This window comes from Ambystoma mexicanum, chromosome 10 (genome assembly GCF_040938575.1).
Source record: "Ambystoma mexicanum isolate Mex_15411 chromosome 10, UKY_AmexF1_1, whole genome shotgun sequence".
NCBI classification, from domain to species: Eukaryota; Metazoa; Chordata; class Amphibia; order Caudata; family Ambystomatidae; genus Ambystoma; species Ambystoma mexicanum.
In genome coordinates, this window is record NC_090932.1 from 1,472,411,113 (window position 1) to 1,472,438,669 (window position 27,557).

At 46.4% G+C, this 27,557-nt stretch overlaps 1 protein-coding gene across 1 annotated transcript in view; it reads right to left on the minus strand.

Moving 5' to 3' along the window:
• IFT81 (intraflagellar transport 81) overlaps nt 1-27,557 on the minus strand; it is a 1,594,755-nt gene that overhangs the window by 1,134,348 nt on the left and 432,850 nt on the right. The window contains exon 8 of the mRNA XM_069619559.1: nt 4,167-4,251. Within this exon, the coding sequence (XP_069475660.1) occupies nt 4,167-4,251 (85 nt within the window). The remainder of the gene's footprint in view (nt 1-4,166; nt 4,252-27,557) is intronic.

Here is a 27,557-nt window from a genome sequence, read left to right on the forward strand (position 1 = left end):
CACTTGGCCAAACTGGATTCCTTGATCGGGCAAGCAACTCTTTCTGGGAAAGTATCCAATGATGAAGTTGACCTATGGTGTCTTCTCTTCGACTTCTTCAAGGACGAAGAAGAGTGGTGTGAGCCACTCCTCGACCTGGACCGCTTGGCCTTCTTCCTCCGAGGAGAGTCACTTCTCGACTCGTCAGTCAAAGGTTTCACAGATCAGGTAGGGTATTTTTTGGGGGTTTTGCCTACCTTCAGCTTCCCCTTCCATTCCCCCAAGGCCTTTCTAGTCAGACTGGCACTTCGAGCTGTCGGAGGTGTAATGGTCTGCGCTGAGGCACACAAAAAGATACAGTGCGGATCAGTCAGGGACATTTTCAATCCGCAATCCTGATACTTTTTAAAACTGGACTTCGGAGTCATCAGTGTCTATGGATGAAGACATAGTTTTCAAAGATTTATGAACAAAGATGCCACAAGATGTGATGCACGCTGAATTTCGTCAAAGTTATCGCTGTTGCGGAAAAACATAACTGTGCCTTCGATGACATCATCCTCGAGGGAGGCCTTCGAGGCACATCGACTCAACGCCATCGTCGCACAGTGCCCTCTGCTGAAAAATGTTTTCAAAGTAGCTGAAGCTGGACAAGTGGACAAGAAAAAGATGAGGAATACGTGGGAGGACAGAATACATTCGAAGGTGACCACAGTAAATGCTGCTCATGAGTCCCTATTCCGGGGACTCTGAGCCGGAGATCAACCCCCGCATCAGTCAGTTCTCAACAGAAGATTTGTGCACAAATTTAGTTCATGGAATGTACAAGTCAGACCCCATAAGAAACCGGAGCACTACAGGAATCCCCCTGACAGAGAAACGTATCAACATTTCCAGGAAGTTCCACACTGGAGTCAGGAGGCCATGGACTATAAAATTCACATTCAACCCCCTCTGGACTGGATTCACCTGTACTCTACACCGGGCATGACCCTCCCCATCAAGTTTAATTATTTAACACATTGATTTCTACTGCCACTTAAAACAAATTATTCATACTTTATGAGAAACTTATGGTGGCAACAAGTAAGACGGACACAAGTGATCACAGTTAAAGGGTATTTATTGACCAATGAATGCTGTGTGCAGGTTGGAAAAACACCTAATCTAAACCTAAATCTAAGATAGGAACAAGCGTCGAACATCAAATGAAAAATAAGGCAGTCCTAGTGGCGTTGTTTCAAAACAAAAAGGGCCTATACTAAGAAACCTATTGCCAAACCTTGCAACTAATATAAGAAAGGAATGCAGGTTAGTTCTCAAGAAAAGAAAGAAGTGTTCTTAAATAATATATCAGGATGCGCTAGCCTCGGTCTCTCTTCCCCACGTTTTGCACAAGGGATTAGATGGGAGCTTGGAGAACAATACAGTCGCGGGCCTCTCCAGCATGAGACATTTCCGATGGCTGTTCTCTGGACCGTCGATGGCAAAGTCTTGTTTCCTTATAAAGTCTCTCGCCTTTGGACCGGATATGTTTAAACAACAAAAACAAAAGTTCCTTTAACAAATGAAAAGTTTGTTCCCAATGTTCACTGGGTGAGGAGTTGTTCACTCCTGGGTCCAACTCTTGTGGGCGCTGACCCTTCACATATCGTATTTCCAAAATATATCACAGTTCCTTTATCAATCACCTTTGGGTGATAGCTTCACCCCTGGACCTACCTTGGTCGGGCTTTGACCCCGCATGCCTTTTACGGGATTCAATTCATTTGGTTTCTCACTTTCACTATGGGATTCACTTCCCTTTCTCTTACACTGCTTGTAGATCAAAGTCTTTCGATCGTACAGGGATTTTGCTTGACATTCTGTATGACCACTTTGAGCTATTTCCCTGGCCCTCTTACGGCCTTCTGGTAATTGTATTTTCTCTCATATGGGGCTCGGCCAGAGTCTCTCGAGTTTCCCTGCGGCTGGTCCCCCCTTCAGTATTTGTACTTGTTGCAGTTCATTCAAAGGTTCATCAGCTTTGGTTCAAAACTTGCCACTTTGCAATTCTCACTCAACAGAGCTCGGTTCTTATCGGCTCTCCCCTTGATTCACCGGCTGTGATGAACTGCTTGGCTTTTGGATTCTGCAGTGTCAAGACCGGTACCACGGGCGCGGGAGCTTCCCTCGCTCCCGCTTATCGCAATAAGCTTGCCTCGTTTACCACTGACATTTGCTGCAGGACACTTGTGCTATTGTTCGTGGTCTTAGGCTTTCTTCCACAAAGGTTCTGCGGGCCTGGGACGAAAAGGGCAAGGTCACTTCTCTCCTTGCCACCCTCTCAATTCCCGGCGCCTTTCTCCTCCTCCTGAACTGCTGCATGGTAGCGTCTCATCGTGCCGTCTGCTGTACTCGCCTTGCTCGTACTGTGCTCTTTTACTCCACCTTTTATCCCTGTGGAGAAAGGAAAGAGCCGTAAGGTGTGTTCAGGTTAATTGCCTGACCCTACCTGACGCTGGGATTGGGACATGTCAGGTAAACGGCTTTGGTGTTAGTCTGTTGTCCTTTGTGTTGTGTGAAAGTGTTGGAGTTAGAAGGGGAGGGGGCAGTGGTTTGGAATGTCCTCCATGAGAGGATGGGGAAAAGATGTAAAAGGAAGGGGGATACTACATCTCACCAGTCGGTGTCCCACTCCCCGGGGACCCCCATCCAGGTAATCCTCCCTCGCTGGTCCACACCCAGGAACTGGATCCAATAGCAATAGCCGTGTCCTAGCCGCCTGGATGACTGACCCCCGAGGTTTAGACAGGGAGCCACCTTTTAATTAGTATTCTCATTATGTGAAGACACCAATATTTTGCAATTAGTTTAAATGTTTAGTTATCAGAATGGTAACATAAATCAATATCATTCCAAATGTCATACCATTTTAAATGTAATTTTAGTTGATGTCATTAAATAACCAAACATTTCCAAAAATGTTTGCAAACAAATGAAAAATCAAGAACATAAGTACAATCGTTATTTGTATAACATTTCTTCTAAGTCAACTTCCACCAATCTTAATGGCTGCTGTTTTGTTTATATCCAACCAGTTTCGAATATCATCATTCAGTAGGAAAAACATTCCATTCAAATATCCTATGTATATTGTGGTAAATGATCTTTAAGTTGTTTGTTACTATGAATGTTAAAATGAGCTGCTACTATAAATGTTCAAATTAGCTAATTCTATTTAGCAGAAGAATGCAATATGTATGTTGCCTTTCAATTTCAATGGTGTGTATTATAATATCTTAGTCGTATGTCTTAAATTAGAGGTACAAAACAGGCACAAAAAAAGGTAGCAGGCCCCCCTCTCTAGAAAGAACATGGCATGATAATCTGTTCTGTTTTTTTTCCCATTTTGAGAGTCTGCAGTCATCTCATTTTGCTCACTGTGCTTTTTACAAAGGAGGAATATTCATTTGCATATCAGTCTTTGTCCCACCCACAAGGGCAGTCCAGCACCGAAATGCCAGGCAAACCTCCTTTGAAGAAGAGTACCAACAGCTACCCCAGACACGTGTGTCAGCCTTGTTGGGCCTCATCAGTGAGGTGGAGCTGTGCCTCTCTGAGCACAGTGAGCAAGGGGTCCACGTCTGGGATCCCCCAGGTAACTTAGGGTGACCAACCCCAAGTTCCTTGCAAAAATACCTAATTTGTGAAATGTACGGGGAGCAAAAAGCAATGGCTGAGGACTCTCAAAGTGGGCAAACCTACCGAACAGGTTATCATGCTATGTTATTTCTAGAGAGGGGCGCCTGCTACCTTTTTTGTACTTTAAGTCAGAGGGCTTGTCTGTCTTCAAAAAATGAATACTGTTCTGCATCCTATCATTCATGCATTCATTGCTTGGACTATTCATAGTGTGCGAGTCTAAACAGATTCCCTTGATTGAAAAGAAAGCATGCTTACTTGTAACACATAATTATGCCACAGGGTCGATGCAGATAAAGATTATTGCTAACAGAATAAAGTGGCATTGTAAAGGAACAAGCAGCACAACCTTTATTTACTAAGGGCAACCATACATTGATTTGATATTTTTTCATTTTCATCAGTTTTAAACGCACCAAAAAAGTTTAAACGTTTCGTGTGAGCATTCAATATAACGCACAGATACCAGACAAAGGAATCTGAAAGAGTAAATGTGCACTTACTTTCTGGCTTCGCATCTGCTGCTGCATGACGCATATCCCTTAGCTGGTGCTGTGCTCTCTGTAACCGTTGCTCTGCATGAAACAACTTGAGAACATAAAAGGACCTATTAAAACGAGCCTTTTGCATTTAAGTCAGAAAGCCAAGCGAGGAATTGCTTCACAGTATGCAGATTAAAATACCGTATTCAAGCAAGAAGCAAGTGAGCAAAACTATACATCACTGTACAATAAAACCCATGTTGTGTTGCTATATATAATTGGCATGTACAAGTGTCACAAAAAAGTACCATTACGAATGAATTTAATTAATACAAGTTTAAAAAGTGTAGAACAAGAGAATTACGTAACAGTAATGCTGTGACATGTGCAGCATCCACAGAATCAGATACTTTAATAATCTGACCTAAGGCACAGAGTTCTCGAATGCTTTTTCCAAAACTTTAAAGTTCTCCTTTCATATTAATTTGTGAAAAACAACAATGCACACATCAAAACACAGCCATGCCGAAAGCAGAAACTGCCCCTTTGGTAGAAAGCACTGGAACTTCGAAGCAGAGGTTTACCAGTGCTGCAACGTTTTCATTCAATTTAAATTTGCTTTTGCTACATTACAAATTTCTACTTCCTTGATGGAATTCCCTCTAGACCATTCTGAAATAACATTTATTTTATTTCTAGTAACACTGAAAACGTCTCTCTCCATGTCTGATTTGATCATTATTGGTGTCATTTAAGTTGTGCTACTAGATTTGCGTCCCACGCCAACTTCACTAATGTTACAGTTTTCCACAAATAATGAATGTTCCATTGGGTTGCTAGTTGCATGGAAGATCAAACAACAAGGCACGCTCGTGCTGCGCAAGCACAAAGTTGTGTGCAGGACTACAGCCGTATGGCTTCATAGATCATGATTTTAACATCTTATGTCACCTGTTTTGTGTCACTAACCTCTGAAACAGCCAGCCACAGTTTTTGTTTACGGGAGTTCTATTGCCCTTAAGTGCCAAGTGTTCGTCCTTTCTGCACAGACCTGCATAATAGCCTGCAGTTTACATGTCCACTAGTTTTTCCTCGTCCCTTTTCATGTATTTGTTAATGTTTGCTATCCTTTAAAGGGATAGTCCAGTAAAAAATGTTATTTAAAAAATAGATAGGCAATATAAAAAAATAAAACTAGCACTATTTTTTTTTAAAACTTCCTATGGAAAATTTTGAGCTATTGAAGCTCAAAATTCGCAAAAGCAAGCAAATGGGCGCATCCATTTTGTGAAATGGATGCCCGCCTGTGCTGGCTTTTGCTTTTGCGGCAGTAATGAAGGAAAAGCCAGCCAGCTGTAGTAAACAAAAGCTACCGCTGGGTGGCTTTTCCTTCATTGGTGCCGGGACTCGGAGGACGCGGACCGGAGACGAGAGCAGGAAAGCTGCAGCTGAATCTCGGTAAGTGCTATTTATTTTTTTTTAAAAAAAATAAGCACTAGCTCCTTTTTTTTTTCTAGGTTTTCCGGGCTGGAGGAGCCCGGAAAACTTAGAAATAAAACCGCAGCTTTAAAAACGTATTTATGTTTGCGGTTGCTTTTGAAGTGACCGCAAACATAAATACAACGTTGTGTTTGAAAACGCTGCGGTTTTTCTTTCCAAGTTTCTCAGGCTCCTCCGGCTCGGAGGAGCCTGAGAAACTCGGAAAGAAAAACTGCAGCGTTTTCAAACACAACCGCGTTGTGTTTATGCCTGCTGTGGCTATCACTTTGGGTCTCCGGTGCTCCCCCAGACCCAAAGTGAAAGCCAAAGCAGGCAGAAACACAACACGGTTGTGTTTCTGCCTAAATCTGCTTCCCCATTTGGGGCTCTCGGGCTCCCCACGGGGGGCCCCGAGAGCCCCAAATGGGAAGACAGATTTGGGCAGAAACACTGCAGCATTTAGCATTTCCCATTTGGGGCTCTCGGGCCCCCTGTGGGGAACCCGAGAGCCCCAAATGGGAAATCAGATTTAAGCAGAAACACCGCGGCATGTAAACACAACCGCTGGAGGAGCCCGGAAAACTTAGAAATAAAACCGCAGCTTTAAAAACGTTGTATTTATGTTTGCGGTCGCTTTTGAAGCGACCGCAAACATAAATACAATGTTGTGTTTGAAAACGCTGCGGTTTTTCTTTCCAAGTTTCTCAGGCTCCTCCGTCTCGGAGGAGCCTGAGAAACTCGAAAAGAAAAACCGCAGCGTTTTCAAACACAACCGTGTTGTGTTTCTGCCTGCTGTGGCTATCACTTTGGGTCTCCGGTGCTCCCCCAGGCGAGCACCGGAGACCCAAAGTGAAAGCCAAGGCAGGCAGAAACGCAACACGGTTGTGTTTACATGCCACGGTGTTTCTCCCAACAACTGATTTCCCATTTGGGGCTCTCGGCTCCCCACGGGGGGCCCGAGAGCCCCAAATGGGAAATGCTAAACGCTGCAGTGTTTCTGCCTAAATCTGATTTCCCATTTGGGGCTCTCGGGCTCCCCACGGGGGGCCCGAGAGCCCCAAATGGGGAAGCAGATTTAGGCAGAAACACAACCGTGTTGTGTTTCTGCCTACCTTGGCTTTCACTTTGGTTCTCCGGTGCTCCCCTGGGGGAGCATCGGAGACCCAAAGTGATAGCCACAGCAGGCATAAATACAACGTTGTGTTTGAAAACGCTGCGGTTTTTCTTTCCAAGTTTCTCAGGCTCCTCCGGCTCGGAGGAGCCTGAGAAACTTGGAAAGAAAAACCGCAGCGTTTTGAAACACAACGTTGTATTTATGTTTGCGGTCGCTTCAAAAGCGACCGCAAACATAAATACAACGTTTTTAAAGCTGCAGTTTTATTTCTAAGTTTTCCGGGCTCCTCCAGCCCGGAAAACTTAGAAAAAAAAACTCAGCTAGTGCTTATTTTTTAAAAAAAAATAAATAGCACTTACCGAGATTCAGCTGCAGCTTTCCTGCTCTGGTCTCCGGTCCGCGTCCTCTGAGTCCCGGCACCAATGAAGGAAAAGCCACCCAGCGGTAGCTTTTGTTTACTACAGCTGGCTGGCTTTTCCTTCAGTAGTGCCGCAAAAGCAAAAGCCAGCACAGGCGGGCATCCATTTCACAAAATGGATGCGCCCATGTGCTTGCTTTTGCGAATTTTGAGCTTGAATAGCTCAAAATCTTCCATAGGAAGTTTTAAAAAAAATAGTGCTAGTATTATTTTTTTTTATATTGCCTATCTATTTTTTAAATAACAATTTTTACTGGACTATCCCTTTAATTCTTGCAAAATGCATTCTCACATACTTTTTCCAATTGCCCTCTTTGTCATGTAAATTACTCCCTGTGCCACTGTTACTTCTCCTGACCTACTGCATCAAGTGGAGCTCTCCTAGGGCATCAAGTGTTTGTGAGTGAAAACTTCAATGTACAGACCAGTGGTCTTCAAACTGTGGTACGGCCCTCTCTAGGGGGCCCAAAGGATGTCTGGGGGTGAGGCTCTTCCAAAAGGGAATACAGTGACTGCTTTTAATAGAAAATATAAGCTTATATGACATCTGGGGGTACAAGCAACATTATGTTTACTCAATGGGGGGCTCGGCAACCTCATTTTCACTGAAGGGGGTGGAGAGGCTCAGTATAACAAAGTTTGAATACCACAGATATAGATAAATAGTCCTCACCCACCTCGTGTAAATTTCCCATGGAAGTTTGATTTTTTTTGCTCAACTGACACTTCTCAGTTGGTTTTTGCCAACCAGATCTTGTTTGTCCTCTTGCCATTCCTCTTGGTACAGACGGTTCATGTGGCCATTAACACCCATCACTCTGTGTCCATACATCCTTGGTTATTACGCGATGTAAAAAGTCTCTCGAACCTCTTGGGAAATAACTCATGACTACCCTTTGGCCTCTTCAATCAGTTGGAATTCCTATGCAGTGGTCTACCGGGCTGCAGTTTAACAAGTTCTAATAGTAGAAAGAACCTAATACAAACCGTTGGTTTGCAACACATTTTACAGCAGAAATCTAAGACTATGTAGAGAAATCGGCATCATTCATTCTCCTATAGAACAATCTAAAATACCAAGAAAACAAAGAACACGTTGCTCACAGTAGATAGGGGCCACCGTACTTCCATTCTGTATTCACCTTTCTCCCATACTTATAAGGTCCATTTCCGAAGCAGGAGCAGAGCATACATGAAATCAGTCTTAACAATTTGAAAATTGAAAAACATGATGGGCGATGCCACTCAACGCTTGCACATGCTCCTGGCTCCACCCGCACGTCCCTTTACTAGTGCAATTCCTAAGAGTCACTCACTTTAGGTGGCTGGTGGGCAGAATGTATGGGCTAAAGGGGGCTAAGAGAAAAGAAGGCAGAAAAGCCGGACTTTTTTCTTACTTGTATGTCTCATCCTTTTTCCTCCATACTTATGGGAGAGTAGAACGCCTGTGAATCTTAAGAGGGTTTGCAGCCAATTGTAGCGCCTTTGCCAAAACTATCATGCAGTACCACCTGTCCAAATGGAGCATGCGCTCTAGAACAGTCCTCCACGCTATAATGTTTGGAGACATAACACCAGATTCATATAGGTTTGACTGCATACCATTTGGGTGTGAAATATATTTAACAAAAGATTAAAATGCACTCATTACTTCAACACCACAATAAATGAGTGTTATAAATGGATATATACGATTTGGCCGTGGAAGAATTATTCGTGACTGATAACCCACGAGGCTGCACATACTTAAACGTGAGGAGCGGGGGACACCCCCGTAACCACCGCTCCGCATGTTCAAGTAATAAGGTCAAAAAGAAAGAAGGTCAAAAGTAAGACCTATAATTAGGTGAAAATGACCCAACGAGCAAATGTTAATGGTCAGATTGGTTAATTCCATATAAATTAGGGCAACAATGGCTGCATCTGAAGTCTAATTTTAGAATGCATAAATGTACCAATTGGGAATATCTTTATTGTATTGCTTACAGATAGGCATGTGAGGTGATCTAAGCGGGTGCCTCACAAATATAGTATCTGGGTACATGTCTTTGGAACCCCAACAAGACACTTTAGCGCTCACCAGATGAGCACACAATCCCTTTGAAGGCGTGGCTTTTCTGACTGAGGAGCATTCTAGAATGCATGACAGGTCAAAGGACTATGATGGAGTCAGCACCTTTTATACAGAGGAAGGACCAGGTGGGCGAAGAACAAATGTGATTATGTCCTCACCTCTTTGGTCCTTTCAAGATAGAATTTTAGAGCTCTGATCACATCCATCTTTGTGAAAAATCAGAAGATTGCCTGTCCTTCCTGTAGAGCAGTCGTCTTCAAACTGTAGGGCTGCCCCCCCTAGGGGGACCCAAAGGATGGGCGGGGTGGCAGGAACTCGAGGCTCTTCAAAAAGGGAGTCCGCCAAATGATTTCAATGCAATATATGAGCAGATTTGGCATCTGGGGCGGCCCCGGCAACACTTTACTCAAGTGGGGTGGGGGGCTCAGCATTAACACGTTTGAATACCACTCGTGTAGAGGGTAAAGTGAACAAGAAGACTGTTTTCCAAGCAAAGATCCAAATACGATTGAGTATTATACTCTAGATTTTTGGGAATTGGGAGCAAAAGGATTTTTCAAGGAGAGAAAAAGTAATAGCCTCTCAGCATCAAGAGATATTTTACAGCAAGTGAAGATACATTTTAATTTTGTAAAATAGGTTTTTATTGCAACATATACAGTGTCTATTCATTACTGGGATAGAAAGCAATTGATGGTTTCCTGTAGGTGCCCCCACATTTGCAGATAAGTCCTGCAGGATCCTGGAAAAATGCTGCCATTAAAGAAAGCACATCATCTAGGGTGCAAGAATGAGGTTTAACTTCTCTTCTCTGATGACACCAGTGATGGAACCTGGTCCATTTACTGGTATATGCACAACTTGTTGATTCCTTCCTGGCTGCTTTCAAATTCTCATATTTCACATCTGAGGGACCTGAAGCCCAGTGGACTTGGTCATCAGGTCCAGGCAGGATATTGGTTAAGCAGATGGACAGAATATTTGCCCTCACTGCAGCATCAGCAAGGGTAGGATGATTGGGAGAAGTATTAGAAATATTCTTGGAAGTTCTAGTAGATCGTAGTAAAATATCCTGAAATGTTGAGAATTCTGAAGCTTGCAGCTCACCTTCATTAGCAGGGGAAGCCGTACAGTAGCTCACACCCAATGGAAGTAGGGCGGCATCTCCAATAGAGCCTGTCACTCAGATGATTCAAGGCACATATATAGGGAATTTCTCATGGTCTAACATTGAGAACAAACCAAAGAGTAGAGAGCCTCACTACCCATCATCGAAAGCCCTCATTTATGGCTCTAGCATTAGCCCTCTGAAACTTGTATTCCAGTCTAGCTCACAAATCGTTTTCCCTCAATGGGCTTCAATCTTAAGCTTCACTTCTGATACAACTCCGTCATTCACCCTCAGAGAAGTTATGCATCTCATGGTGGGTTCTCAAAAGGTGTCCTGTGTTTTCTTGGGAAAGTAACCTTGCCCAGTTAGCTGTGCATGCTGTGAAAAACCCAAGGGATATTCACTATACAGAACCTTGGGCAGCACGGTAGGGGCACCCAATGATGAAATACGGTACCCCCTTCCCTTTTACACCTCTTCCGCATCCTATTATACAGGAGTTACTGACTTCCCAACTCCCACACACTTCTCCCATCAAACACTGAGACAAGGAGCAGACAGATTGGAGGATGAGGTTTACCAACAGAGAACCAGGACACAGAAGACAGACTCTCCCTGTTCTAGATAAGACTGTCCCATTAACGAGGCCAGGCAAAGTCAGGCCTCCCTTTACAACTATGCACACCTGAACCTAATCACCACTCCCTTCAAGTAGAAAAGGCGGAGCAGGAGAGCACACTTTGAGCAAGTTGGGGATGCTGGAAGGTGCCAGGAAGCAGGAGAAGGACCTATCGAGCTGCAAAGACCCTGGGAGACCTAGAGGTGGAGAAGACCGCCCAAACACTGGCCCTGCTACTTGAAAGGAGCTGCAGTGTGGAGGAGGGAGCTGTACTTCCAGAAGGCAAGACCAGGGGCAGCTGGGGTTGCCTGGTGGTGCCAACAGCAAACCTCCTCCCCTGGCCCAGGCAGCCAAACAGACCCTGACCTCCAATTAACATCCCCCTTTAGCTCATGCAGCTCCCAAAGCAATGCCATTTCGGGGAGCAGTGAAGTGGGAGCGAAATTAGCCCAGTGCATTCTGGGACTAGAAGTCCCAAAAGGTTGTGATTGGGTATTTGTGAGCTTTGAAAGGAGGCCCGAACCCAGCTGAGGGAAGCCTTCATTTGTGAAACTTAAGAGCTGGTGAGCGAGGACGAGCACACAAGGAAGCAGCAGCTCCAAGGTGGCGATTTAACATGAGGAGAAAGGCAGCGATCCCATAGAGGATTGCAAGGAGGGAAGAACCCTTGACCTCCATAATCCGCTATTTACATAAGCCTTTGAAAGTGGGAAGCCTAAGAGAAGGAATGGAATCTGAGCAGACCTACGATGTGCACCAAAGATATGCGGGGCGCTACCATGTCGATAAGTCAGACCGGGAGGAGAAATTGGTGCTGTGATATTGTCCTTGGCTCCTGGCAAGTAAGCCGTGCCAGTAAAAGCTGCACAGCCAGTGAGTCAGAGAAACCGATACCAAATTCGTCTATGTTTGAACCAAGGTAACAAGCAGCAACATTGTATGAAGAATTGCCCCAAGAACTGTGTTTGAAGCGCATGTGTTAAAGAGCGTGAACAGGTGGAAACTAAAGGAGTGAATTAACTCTTGAAAGCTGAAACAAATTCTGTATACAGAGTGGTCCGGCACCATGGGGGTGCTCATTCGAAGGTCTCTGTTGAGTATCTCACTGAAGGGAAACTGCGTTGTCAGAAAATAACTTTGAATCGAAGTGGGTGTGCAGCAGGACAAACTAAAACCCGTTCACAATAAAAAAGTCTGACACGCATAAAAGTGAATTACAATTGGCCTGAACCCGGCTAAAGGAGACTAGTTGAATGGGAAAAAGGATCTGAGCCCGGCTGAGGGGGATCTAGATTCAACCGTGACCCAACTGAAAAAGAATAGTTTTGAAAATACCCAAATGGTTCGAACCCGACTGAGGGAGACTAGTTGAATCTGAAGAGGGATCTGAGCTCAGCTCAGAGGAGTCCGGGGTGAACCGTGAGTCACCTGAGAAGGAACAGTTTTGGAAATAATACGAGAAAAAGGGATATGACCTCGGATGAGGGGGATCCAGGGAGAAACATCCAATATCATTTAGTTACAAGAAGAAAGGAACTTTCTACAGGTTTTTTTGTACATCAGGACCTCCAAAAAAAGAGACTGTGATGAAACAAGAGACTTGAGCATGAAAAGCCCTGATTCTGGAACTGCCATTATACCCTCGTACCGCAGACGACAGAGTCTGCGCTTTGCTCAGAGTGAACCGCCTTGCCCCATGCTGAAAACGTGGGCAAGGGAGGCCAACGGCCTAAGTATCCTGATTATAATTTTTTAACACTTCTTTCTTTTCATGAACTACACCCCACACTATTTGTAATTAGTAGTAAGGATTGGCAATAGTATTTTTTTTTTTTTAGTATAGGCCTTTTTATTTGCCAAAACTCCACTAGGGCTGCATTCTTTATTATTTGATGGTTGTATCGTGCTCCCATTTTAGATTTAGTTAGGCGTTTATCACCCCTCTTTAAAAGTTTAATAAACACCATTGAACTGTGGTCACTTGTGTCTGTCTTTGATACCATTGCGTTGTTACAGTGCCCCATAATAAAGATGGCAGTGAAAACATGTTGCAAAGTTCTTAGGGATTTGCGAGTAAACAACAATTAGGGTCCAGTACCTGGTGCACTGGTTCAGAATCTGAAGGAGTTCTACATTGTCTTGGCTACGCTGTCCCCAAGAAGCTTGGGGCAGAGGTGGCCAGGACCAGATCTAGCAGACAGGAAGTTTGGATTCAAGTGTGAAACCACATCCCACGTGGTTGCCAAGGAAAGCTGGAATGTGGTGAATCCCAAGGACTGGGCATCCACCAAGTGATTGAAAGGATGCACTCTTGTAATTGGAGGCAGCATGCAGGCTAAGCTTTCAATATTAACCTAACATAACATAACATAACATATCATATTAGATGTATCTGCAGATGGTACGTTCACCCCGGAGGGGTACCTTGATGCAATTGGATGATAACACATGTTTATTGATACCCAACTCTATCTTACTCTACAAGATAGGGAAATCTGAATATATGCCATTGTCAATTGGTGGGATGAGTACCGACGCATGGAGGAAAAGCCCACTACTGAAGAACACTTCGTAGAAGCTTTGCTGCTGCAACCCGCGTAAGGCCACACTAGGGATCTGCAGATACTAGCCTTCTCCAAGACCAAAGGGACCCTTGAGTGGCACTCACTCGCCTCGACTCGGCGGGACCAGCTGGCTATTAATCATCCAACGACCTACTATCAAAAGGCGACTTGGTGCCGATACTAACAGGCAGGAGCACAATATGATAGAAGCTGACATCTGGTACAGCTAAAGGCCTACTGTTATAAAAGACTATCTAAATGGAAGGACAATGTGTTTAAGACACCCAGAACTCAGAGGAAACACACCTTAGCTAACTTGCACTGCTAGATGACTATCTGCAATGCCTGGATACTGGACTTGTGTGGTATGCTACCAGACAGCAACACCATACCAAGGTCTCCTTTGACTGTGTTCCAGCATCCATTGTGTCCATTTTCTATTCCTGGGAGCCTTCTTTGTCATCTTCAGAAATGTCACCTCAAAACAGGAAACCATCTCTACTAACTTTATGACATATTGTGGTTGCCATGAGCGAGCGCATGTCTATTGTCTTCATACACTAGCATTTACCTCCCTAGAATAAAAATTGATTTTGGGACTGTAACAAATTGGAGTAGAGGCTAACATTCCCAATCAGCCCTCACCCTGCTACAAATCAAGAGCCAACACAATCATAAAGGGTTAACAGGCACAGTTAAGAGATATACTTCCTTCACCTTTTATGGTAACATGGGCCTTATGCTCTTAAAGGGGGGGGGGGTGAATGTCATTCAGTAGCAACCCAAACAAAGCACAAGAGTCCAAAATAAGGGGAATGTCTGACTCAAGGTTTTATAAAATCAATACACAATTACTTATATAACAGTACATAACATCAAATAAACCCATTCCCAATTCATTGACATATCCCGGATCCACTAACCCTTCCGTGATCCTTCTTAATTCCTTTATGAATTTTTCCCAAATAACAATTTAACCCGAGATTTCATGAGCACCTACATATCAGGAACTAACAGAAAAGCCTAAACCAGAGCACATACAATAGAACAAAATGCATAAAGTTCAAAACACAAACAACATATAAACCCCCTTCATAAATGAGTTCCACAAACTCACTTTGCGAAATTAACCTCCAATATGTAGAAAATCTTTTTTTTTTTAAATGCTACTAGGGCGACTATCAAAGAAACCTGGATCCCATTCATTCATCTTGCCCATACATTGGGTGCAATAACAGCAGAGACAGAATTCATATATTTACCCAGATATAATATTTTTCTCTGCATTAAAATTGGAAATTCCATTACTAGATGACAGAGGCACCACACGGAATCAGTCTTGAATTGTCTATATGTGCGTTTATCTCTGGGGAGTCCGATACATGGCCCAAAAACGTACAACGTATGGAGACAGTTAAATCTAAATTTAATGTACCATGTACGAAGATTTTCAGAGTGAAACTATTACATAGGCCCTCGTAGTCATGTGATCACTATACCAGATTGACAAATCCTTTTATAATTTTAAGAGAGATATCTTGCTCGTCTTTTATTTTGTCCCAGTCTCTCATCCTGGCTTTTTTTTAGAACCTACCGGAATGTCTGCTTCAGACAAAAACCTTAACATGACTTCATAAAATTCATCAACAGATTATTAGACTCTAATTTAAAAACAACCCCCGATATGACGAACGATGAGTCCCCCATCCCTTCAATTATCTTAAGATGGACCCCAAGTTTGTTTCGCTTATAGACCGATCACCAGGACTGAATACACAATTCAAACGTAATGATACTAATAGGGACAGAAGGGGGGGAACCCATCACAACACTCCAAACCATGCAGCACTGTGGGAGCGACTTTTGCCCAGTAAAATTCGATCAGAGGGAATAATGAAAAGGCACACATCTTGGCCCTAATAACCTTCATAAGAGAAGTGAAGGTCGCCACCTTGGCCGCCACTTTCTCATTTTTCTTTTTTAAACACTTTCTCATTTTGTTTACATGATTTGTCACAAAAGTACATCTGGACGGTTCGAAGTTCTTTCATCAACAGATGTTTTTTCTATGGTTTTTTTTCTTGAAAAAACAAATCAAAGGTTATTTTTTGTTTGGGGGAGGGGGTTTCCCCCCACCCTATTGTTTTTTATGTTTTCCCGACCAACCCTACCCATTATAGGCACTTACCCACCCCCCCAATATTGTTCCATGAGTTTTTTCGACAAGGTTTCGTTAAAAAAAAAAAAACTTGAAAAAAGGTGTCGATGAAAGAACTGTATACGATCTGGACATACAAACAGAAGGGGGGGGGGGGTCATTCCGAGGTTGGAGGTAAGGGAAAAACGATGCCGGTAAAGGATTACCAGCATCGCTTAACGCTCCGGGCTATTCCGTAAATAACGGTGCCTCTAATAGCGGCGTGGGCATGCGGCCCACCATACCGGCAATACCGGCATGCCGCAATTGGGAGGAAATCAGAAGTCAGGTGGACAAGTAAATACCGGCATCATGAAGGCGCAAATAGAGCATACCGGCCTGGTGGTAATACTGGCATCTCAAACCAACCGTAAAATGCTATGTGCAGTGTTCCCAACTGCCACAGATGCACACAATCAGCACAGGTGGAGGCAATGGAGTCTGGGCCAGTACAAAAGGAGCACACCCACACACCACACCCCTTCCCACACCAAGATGAATCCAATAATAGTAGCAATACTGGATCTGGAGGACATGCTTGCATTGCAACACCAGCAACAACAACAACAGCAACAGCAGGCACCACAGAGGAGATGCAGGAGGAGAAGGAGGGTGAGACAGGCCCAGCATGCCCCACCAGTGCAGCCAGCGGCACCACGCAGGGAGCCCCCAATCCCTCGCATCAGAGCCAGTCCTTTCAACCTAACCCCGGAGCAGATCCACACCCTGTACCGTCTGGACCGGGACACCATCACCACCATTGGGGACATGATACATGACGACATTGTCAGCCTCATTGAAATACGCTCCGCCATCAACCCCCACCCCCCCACTCCCCACTCTACTGAAGGTGGTGTTGGTGCTCCACTTCCCTGCCACAGGCACCTAACAGCACACAGTGGGGTACATGCATGGGATATCACAACCCTTGTTGTCTCGCATTCTGAACCAAGTGCTGGATGCCCTCCTCAAGCACACAAGGGACTACATATCCCTACCATGGACTCCCCAGGAGATTCTTGATTCCAAAGTTGGCTTCCATGCACTGGCAGGCATGCCCAATTGTATAGGAGCCCTCGACTGCACCCACTTGGAGTTGTTGGTCCCGCATGCCATGGAGGTGGTGTACAGCAACCACAAGCAATACCACTCCATCAATTTGCAGATGGTAGGTGACACCAGCAAAATCATAACACATAGTTGTGTCTGATATCCTGGATAAAATCATGACTCTATGGTCCTGCAAAACTTCACGCTACCACGCTACATGGAGCTACATGCTGGACGACGTGCCTGGCTGCTTGGTAAGTTGCATGACAGGCATATGGCACTGAATCGGGGGGAGAGATGCACACACCACCATGGTGTCAACGTTGATGTCACAACATGATGTGCACATCACTAAACACTGTGCCCCAAAGCATCCCAAACAGAACATGACATCCAAATCCCATAGAACAGAAGTAAGGTTGACACCTATCACAACATGACAAACAGTAACCCCCCCCCACCCTCCCACTAAACGTGCACCACTCATCAGCGGCCCTCACCTTCCGTAACACCATCCAGCAACATGCAGTGAATATGCACTATGTTGATGTCTCCAGCAAATCACCACACAGGACAAGCATCCATGGAAGTGCATTGACCCAAACCACCAAGGGAATCCACTGTCTCAGGGCCGCCACAACCACAGGATCATCATGGCAAAAATCAGCACTGAATGTCTAACATTGCAGAGTCTACTGCCAGTGCTCCAAGTCGGCAATTCTTACAGGAGAAAAATTAGACACGAACACAGCTGTATGCGTACACGATGCATGTGCAACAAGACGGCAGTGCACACCGTGCATCATCTTGAAGATGCAACCCATACCATTAGTCCATGGCACAGGACACAATGAGGGCCTGAAAATAGCGAACATACAACCAGGGACATGTGCATGTGACCAATGAAAACCTGCAGGTATGTGTGACTAGTACAGCTGTCCATCATGATTCCACTGACATTTTCCTTTATTTGCAACCCATGCAGGTGACAGTGGCTATCCCTTGAAGCCGTGGCTCCTCACCCCTGTCCGAACCCACAGAACAGGCACGAGGAGGACTACAATCGTTCCCACACCCGTACCCGTGTGGTCATTGAGCAGACCTTTGGCCTGTTGAAGGCACGATTTCACTGCCTCAGCCTGTCGGGTGGGGCACTCCTCTACAGGCATGAGAAGGTGGCCAAGATCATCATGGCATGTGTAATGCCGCACAATACATGTACCCGATGGAACGTGCCCCTGCCCCCTGACATTGAACTGCTACCACCTGGTGATGATGAAGGGGATGAAGAAGATGTGGCTGCACATCATTGCGGTGCCGATGCACAGGAGGGACGTGATGTGCGTCAGTCAGTGATAGCACAATATTTCTGACACATGGCTGCAGAGGGTGACATGATAGTTTGACAGAGGGCACTGGGTGTGGGAGTACATGTAAACTATGCACTGTATATGAATAAATGACACCTGCATAATGATGAATGTCCACTCAAGATGTTTTTTTTCCACACAATGGGTGTATTGAAACGTAGAATGAAGAAGAAAGTGCACCAAACCCCCACCACCCTCGCCCCCCTCCCCCAAAACTCCCTTACACATGCCCAAACAAGTATCCATGGCCATCATCAGGCTTGCCAGTCTAATTCCTGCCACTCCCTGCACCTGGTGGTGGCATGTCCGGGCGGTGCAGGATGCGTGCCGACTTGCGCAGTGGGATGGTCTGGGTTGAGCTGGGGGAGGATGGTGTGGCCACCTGCTCCATCTGGGGTGCAGTACGTTCAGCCTCTATAGCATCAGGACCTGCCGCAGGACAGATACCTCCTCACAGAGTCTATTAGTATTGTCAGCAAAGGTCTTGCCCAAGGAGGCAGTGCTTTCACGCCACTCAAGCCTTGATTGGGCATTGTCATCCACAAACTGACGCACAAGGGCAATCAGCTCCCCATGCGCTGTGGCCCCGCCGGTGCACCTGTGGAGGTGGACGGTGCTTGGGTGTCATGTTCGGATTCAATGCGCTCCACTATTGGACTCATGGCCCCTTGATTATAATCCCCCTACCCCCCAGACTGCTCCGGGGTGGTGGCGTGGTCAGACTCCAGAGATGTGATCTGGGGGGATGGTAGTGGACTTGGTGTGTGGGGCAGTTCGGAGGATTTGTCCTCCACGGGCATCCACACCTCTTCCTGTGCCTCCACCTCAGCCAGGGGTGCTGTGGCTGCCACCTCCCTGACCGAACTGGACTCTGCTGAGTGTGGAGCCTCAGCTGTGTCCTGCGGCAGTGTGACAGGTGTTGGGGCTTCCATCTCGACGGCCCTTGGCAGCACCAGTGCCGTGGCATCTTGAGGTGGTTTCCTTGGTGGTACATGGCGGGCCTTGGGTTGGCCCTTTGAGGTGGAAGGCCTATTGGCCTCATCCCGGGCCCTCTTCCGGGGTGTGGTTGGCTGTGGGGGCGAGTCCTGCGCCTCGCTGTCATGGTCTGAGCCTGTGGGGGTCGAAGAGAGGGACGGCATGAGTGATGATTTGATAGGCATCATGCATACATTTGTATAATCGATCATCTACACAATAGAGGATAATGGGCATTTGAGTTTGGATGATCACGTTGCTTGCTACATGGGTGGGTAATGCAGGCATATGTCGGGGTCACTCATGTTGGGGCAGACGTATGGTATGTGACATGCATATTTGTTGGGGCCTGCATGCAGTGTGATTCATGCCATTTACGTCTTTGTGTGGTTTGTGTCAGGTACGGTATTGCCTTACTGCAGGCAACTGATTGTGTCTGTGCTGCGTCCGACAACTTTGCTGGGAATGTGTGTGTATTGGCCCATGGCTTGCCTCTTTGAACAGACATATTTGTGGACTTTCATCAGACTCTGCATTACAGTGTTTTCTTAGGACACTCACCTCCATCCGCCGATGTCGTGGCCCCACACTCCATGTCTCCGACCCCTTCTATGGACTCCATCCCGATCAGGCTAGCACAGATGTCCTTGCACCGGGACAGCTTAATGGGAGAGCTTGCTCCCCCTCCAGTTGACATGGCCTGGCTCCTGTTGGCCGAGAGGATATTGCGGACCCGCAGGCGCAAGTCGTCCCACCTCTTCCTGCAGTCCTTTATTGTGCGGGGGGTTTTACCGACCGCGCTTACTTTTTGCGCGACCAGTGCCCAGATCTCCTTTTTATGGATTATGGCCTCCCTCTTGAGGCTCTGGGCAAAAACAACATCTGCATGTTCTTGCAGGGTCTCCGCTAGCATGGTCAGCTCATCTTCATTGAAGCGCTCCTTGCGCTGGCGGGAGGCGCCCTTCTTCACAGCCTTGGGCATTGTGGTATGGTAGTGAATGAAATTTCAGACAGCAGTATCATACAGGTCCTGGCTGCGGAGGATGGCAATGGATTGTGTTTTTAAAGATGGCCGCTGTGCTCCTTCCCGTTCCTGTGCAATGACGCTATTTCCGGTTCTGCTTATTTACGGTGACCGTTATTAGCGGTCACCACTAATAGCAGTGGCCGCTAATGCTGCATTGGTTCATGCTGGTAGTGCAATCTACGCTTTACATGATGCCGCTAAGGGCCTTTTTCGGGCCTTTTACGGGATGGCAGTGATGTCCTTACCGGCATGGCGCAAAGCTCGTGCCCGCGAAGTCGTAATAGCCCTCTATTAGCGGGCTCTTGACTACAAGGACACGGTATTTGCTCCATGCCGGTAAGGGCAGTTACCTCCAAACTCGGATTGACCCCCAATGTGTCGTAACACTTTGTTCTTTTACAACACATTCGGGTACAGCAGAGAAAACAGTTAATCACCAACCCTTCACAGTACCACTCCAAAATGTCCCCATCCCACCCAACGACCAATAGCAAAAATCTGTCCCACAACCCAACCTACGGTGCTTTCAAATCCGAACGTTCACAACTTTTTCCAAACCTCATGCCATACAGGGTACCGCTAGTCACTTTCTCCTGCTGGTCACACCCAGTCACTCAGCCGTTAGCCACTTTCACATTGCCCAACTCCAATCTCCTATAATAGGTCCCTCCTGTGCCTTCCATAGCATAGCAATCGATTGTTTAGCAAGCAATAGCCGCAATGCTAGAACTTTAGCCATCACCTTGCCCAGTCTGCCCTTCCCCAAAAGCAATATCTCCAGCAAGCAGTGCTTAACCGTGAGTTGAACTCTCACTGCAACCAACCAAAATAATTCTGAACAGACTATTTCCCAAAATCCTTTCACCAGATCACATCCCACCACATGTGCAAGTAAGTCCAAATTTCTCTCTTACATCTCCAGCAGTTCAGACCAGCATCCGCCACCATTTTAACCACTCTGACCGGTTGATGTACGCTCACTGCACTTGAATTGTATCCATTGCAATCTGACATTCCTGGAAAACTTCTTTGCATGTTCAAGAACCCTATTCCATTCACCATCTGAGAACTGTTCCCCTACATTCGTTTCCCATTAGAGTTGTAGCTCTCCTGCCTTGATGTCACATTCAACGCTATCATCAGCAAGATATAGCTTAGAAACATTCTTACTGCCTTTGTCTAGTTGTAAATGCATTCCATTCATTCCATGCATGTATAGTTTCTCTGGAAAATCAACCCAGGCATCTCTCACCGCTGCCATTAAGGTAGAAAACTCTAGGAAGTTATGGCGAACCACCAGGTGGGTGATCTTAAATGCTGAATAGGTGGTGGCCTTTTCCTCCACGTATAGATGCTCAATTAAACCTCCTCACCCCAGCAGTCCAGCGTCACCCCCTTCTTCCGACCCATTACAGGTCTCAATCTGCTACAACTCAATGGCACAGTCGGCATAAAGGGAAACCTCTGACCCATACACTTGGTGGCCTTCCACCATACTCGAATGATGGTGATCAATGGGGTCAAGAGACGCTCCAACTCCCTATCCTGTTCACCGAGAAATTCCGGAACCTGATACGTCTCCGATTCCTTCATAATACAAATAGTAATGCAGTCTCTATGCGGCTGAACAAAACAATCAACCATGTGCTGTAGTGCCAATGCCCAATAGTATGACCTGAAGTCCAGTACTCCTATACCCTCTTTGCCAGCTAACAATTGTAAAGTTCGCAGTGCTATCCTCGGGATCCCCCCCCCCCTTCCATAACACCCTGGATAGGGTTTCATGAAGTGTTCGAAAACAAGCAGAATTCAGGACGATCCATCAGCATCACCTGAAACACATACTATAGCCTGGGTAGCATGATCTCCACCAGAGCCATCCGCCCCACCAAGAAAATTGGGAATTTAATCCAAAATGTGGTCAACGTCTCAAAGGAACGGAGTAACTTCCCCACATTCTGGCAATACATCCAGGCACAGTCAGCACTATTCAGTACACCAAGGTATTTGAATCCTCCAACCAGGAGCTCCATCCCAAACGTTATTACCAAATCACCACCGGAATCGGGAGGCAACGCATAGATGGCTGACTTAGAGTTGTCCCATCCTCTCCAATAGCATACACTGAAAGTCCCAGGAGACAGAGTCAAAAGCTTTGTACGAGTCCCGACTAATCACTGCTAACCTCTCCTCATACGGTCTATGCTTGTCTAGGATCAAAAGTAGCTGTCTGACGTTTTGCATTGTGGGCCTTCCTGGAATTAATCTAGTTGGATCTGAGTGTACAATAATCATTGGTGACAACCGGCCAGGCAACAATTTACACATAACTTTGACATCCATATTAAGGATGGATAAAGGATGATACGAAACACACTCAGCTAGGTCCCTCCCCTACTTGGGCAGGATCATTAGCAGAGCTTCCAGCATTGAGTCTGGAAAAGTACCTCTCTCGTAGGCTGCAAGAAAAACTTCTAGTAACTTCGGTGCCAGAATCTCCACGAACTCCCTATACACTTACACTGAGATCCCATCTTACCCAGACACAGGCTATTAATTGTCCTGACAATCTCATGCGCATCCATGGCCCCACCCAACTGTCCCCTCTGCTCGTCATCCAATACCGCAAGAGCAGCATCATTGATCCACTGGGCTGCACGCTGGGCATCAAACCCCCCCCTTCTCTTCATATAGAGATGCATACAATTCCCAAAACTCAGCACATACCCCTTCCTTATCTGTGACCAATACCTCATCTGGACCTCGAACTCCCTCGCAAAGACGTTGCCCACCTTCCTTCCTGACTAACCAAGTCAATAGCTTACCAGCCTCATCTCCCTCAGAATGTTGCTGGGTCCCATACCCGGCATATCTATGTGTATCCAATTGCTCCCTTACCCCATGGAACTCGCATCCCCAGCACACTGGACGGCACCACCCACTTTGCCAGTTCCTGTTCCAGAGTCACCACCTTTAGTGCAAGTCCCTTCACTTCCCGAGTGAGGTCCCTACAAACCCCACTCACAAAAATTCTTATTCCCCTGAGGAAAACATCCAATGCCTCCCACTCATTAGACCCAAGTGACCTCCTGCCCCAATTATCCTCCAAGAACTGATGTCTCTTGTCCCCTAGCAAAGTCCTAAAAGCGCCATCCAATAACATCTGGTTATCAAACTTCCATTTGGGTATAAGCAGACAAAATGTTTCCTAACCAGTCCCACCAAAAGGGGCAAGTAGTCTGATAATGTCCTATCCAGGTAATCCACTGAAGAGACCAAGTCAAAGATCTCCACACCCACAAAAGCATAATCGATGCTCGAATAAGATCCATGGACAGCGGAGAAGTAGGAGTAACTTCGCTCATCCCCATGCATTACTTGCCAAGCATCCCTGAGACATAGGTCCACAACCAAACGTACCAAGGCTCTTGTCGCTGTAGTCAGTGGTCTAACCATATTGCTAGCCACATCCAGTGTACAATCCAGCATGCAATTGAAATCTCCAAACAAAAGGGTCCAAGCACTATGTTGCACCATGAGGTTCTGCATCCCCTGAAAGAACTCAGCCTGAGCCACACTGGGAGCAGAAGTTCCAAGAAGAAACAATTGAATTCCCAGCATCTCACCCAGTATGGCCACATGCCTCCCTTCCTTATCTACTATGGTTTTTGATATCTTCAGCATGGTGGAATCCCTAATCCACACAAACACTCCCCTGAAGTAGGTGGAGAAAACTGTGCCAATCACCTTCCCTTTCCACTGCGCCCTCAACACCTACAACCCAAGACCATCCAGATGGGTCTCTTGCAGGACAGCCACATCAACTTCATGCCTACTGAGATATAATCGGATATTACCCCTCTCAATAATATTATGCAGCCCGCTCACATTCCAACTAATTATCTTCAGCGTAACCATACCGCACACTCTGCTTCTTTAGTGCCCATCCCCCCGGTCCTGATACCAGAGCGACACCACCCATAAATGACAAGTGAATCTAAAACCAACAACGCCCGAATCCCAAATAAAACCCCCACGACCCCACACCCACAACCCCCTCCATACGCATCCCCAACCCACAAAACACACTCAACCCATTCCCCTTCAAACAGAGGTTCCCCCTCAAACCCCATATCCGACCCTTGAGGCCAGAATTAGGGGCGAATGCAGAACACAATAGGTGGGCTACTCCATCCAGCCCAGGTCAACCACCCCAATGCAAAAGAACCACCCGGAAATCCTTTGTTTTCCAGCCATCTCGTACATCACTGCCAGATTAATCAGGGAGGGTCCCTGTGCACCCCCCCTAGATCTGGTAGCAAACAACCACCTCCCATACCCATGTCACCACATAAATACCCCCCCTCAATCTTTTCAGACATAAAATGGTCGCTAGGCATATAAAGAGAAAAAAGAAAAAAGGACAAATTGTGACCAACAGTCCCATCTGCTTCCGTCAGCGACTTCACTCCACAGCCACAGGACCAAAGTCCACACAGTCTGCATTATTTGGCTCAGTCCCACGACCAGTACTTGGGGGCAACTGCTCATCTCAATTCAAGTGTGCCATCCTCACTCACGCAGTACCTCCCCACAGCACTCTCTACTGTCGGGTTCCCGGTGTGATTGGAAGCACTCTCACCACTAGGTTTTCAATCCAGGGCCCTTCCCACATTCAGATCTAGCGCTATCCCTGTACTCTCAGTCCAACCAATCCCACACATCGCTCGGACGCTGAAAGAAAAAGGAGCGACCATCCGCCAGCAATTTCATTTTCGCGGGGAAGATAGTCATATATTTCAGTCCAAGGTCTCAAAGCCTCCTCGGCATTGTTTCATAGGATTTGCACTGTTTCTGTACTCCTTGGGTAAAATCTGGGAAAAGCAATGTACGCATACTCCCCACCTTATAGACCGATGATCATCTTGCAGAACCTCTCAATCTCTGAAATTCAGTAGCTTCACCACGATGGCCCTAGGTGGGGCTCCAATCAGGGGTTTTCTTCTGGAAACTGTAAGGGTGGAGAAGGAGAATGACACATAGGCGGCATGTTTGGGGCTGAAGACTTCTTTCAAAGAAAAAGAGGAAAGAACACTTATTTATCCCTATTCACAAGAGGGGTTTCCCTGCCTCAACTAAAAGATCCAAGGTGATTGTCTGGATGTCTGTCAATCTCAAAATGTCCACTGTCCTGTGTCAACAAAACCTTACTTCGTCCCTCACACTAAAAACTATAAACTGAAATAGTGTGGCTCTAACAATTTCCAGGAGAATGACTCCAGTCTCCTGGGTTCCTGGTTTCGCGAAACAGTTCTCACATTTCAAAAATAGTCTTGTGTCTCACACATTGTCAGGGGGAATGACTCCCTTCCTCTGATAGTAAAGGTTCCAAACAATATTCCCCCAATTCTTCTCAGGGGCGACTGGCTCCTTTCCCAACAGCTTGTTGCTCCTGCCTGGTGGGTCAGGAGAATGACTCCCATCTCCTGACGTCTGGTTCCAGATAGCGCGGGGGAACAGCTCTATTCCACAGGCCATTTTGGACCTTTCTGCCAGTCCTGGTTACCAGGAGAATGACTCCTTCTCCTGGTATCTTGCTCTCAGTTCAACACAACCAGGGGGAATTACTCCCTTCGCCTGGTCTCCATTTCATTAGGTTTCACATCTACAATATCTAGTTATCGTTTCAACTCTTCTTTGAATTGGCCCACTTGGTTCACTTCCCTGCCAAGTATGGTCACAATGAAGATGACTTGTTAACACAATTAGGGGGAATGGCTCCCTTCCCCTGATCTCCTTTTCATTACAGACTCTGGTTACTGACTCCCAAATTCCTCTCTGGTGGTTAATGGTTTCCTCAATACTACTGTGCCGAGGGAGCTTCCCTCTGATGCTTTCTTCTTGAGACGTTGGGTCCCAGTCCCCTCTCTGGTGGCGACTGGTCTCTTCACTAGAAACAAGCCAAGGAAGATTTCTTCAGATGCTTCCCCCTTTATGCTATGGGTCCCAGATCCGGTGCTTTTCGGTCATGAAGGAGAGATTGGCGGTGTCCCACTATCCCTACTTCCCGTTACCTTCTGGGACCTTCTTGCACAGTGGTGGCTCTTTCTGGGACTGGGGCCGGCCTCCTGCACTCCGTCGGTGACTCTGTGCTTTTCCTGCTTCATGTCGGCAGCTCTGTGGTTGCTTGTGCTCCGCAGTATCGGCACAGTTTAAGGGCCTGTGAGAAAAATGGCAGTACACCCAAGCCTACTCCACAGGGAGACTCTACTCAGATGGCCTGGGAAGGGCCATTGCTTTTGGATCCCTACCTTGGGGGTGGACAAGTAAGGGAGGATCCTCTGAGTGGAGGGTCTTTGGGGATGGAGTGCTGACAGGCGAGACATGGTATCCCCTTTCCTAAAACTGACCTCTCTTACAACCCCTCTGCCTTTGTGGGCTATTGTGACCATAGCCCCATACAAAATCCTACACTTTCCCCGCAGACCATTAAAAGGAATAAGAAAAGACACAATGCCCCTTTAATATCCAACTCCATCAGAGCTAAAAGGACAGGTATGCCCAGATAATTGGGTAATGAAAGGTAAGGCAGGCTCTACACAGACCACACACCTGCAACCTGTTAATTTGCTGCAGGTGTATAAAAAGGTGGGGCATTCAGGGAGCAGCAGTTGGAGACACAGCAACAGGGAGTGGCGTGGCAGAGTCCAGCAGGGTATCCCTGACTTGCAAGGAACTGGTGTTCTGGAGGACAGCAACAAGGAGGCAGAGAGAAAACCAGCTGGAGGAGACCAATGAGCCAGAAGGCTAGCCTGTGGCAGAGCAGAGGCTCTGAGGTGAAGACGTGAGGGAGCTGTGCCTCCAGGGAGCCATTGCTGTTAAGAAGGGAAGGCGGTTCACAGGTCCGACCTTCCCTTACGTAAGCCGGGCATGCTCGTTTTCCTGTCATAGCCAGGAGTGTCTGAGGGACAGGTGGTGAGACCCTGACCTCAACTGCAGTGTTCTTGAAGATCGCTTGGAAGAGCGAGCAAAATCATGCCGTTGAGTCTGTACCACAAGGAGACTTGTAATGTGATACATGAAGCAAAATACTATGTAGCGAGAGTACGCGGAATTAAAGGAAATCCATTATTGCAGTCCTCCACGATTGAGAGGCAATCAGATAATGCGGACTGGGAAAGTAGAAACAGAGTATGTGAATGAGGGTGCTGGAAGGGAAAGTCCAGTGTCAAGGCCTTCCAAGTGAAAGTTCTGTATGCGGCAAGACAAGTAAATAGAATCATGAGTGATAGCAAGTTACCGAGTGGTCGCATTGTCGAAAGTTTCGGTGGACTGAAAGAAGGAAACTGACATCCTGAGGGGAGCTGTGTGAGGTACAAAGTGCGAATATAGTGGCTTTGGCAATCGAGAAACA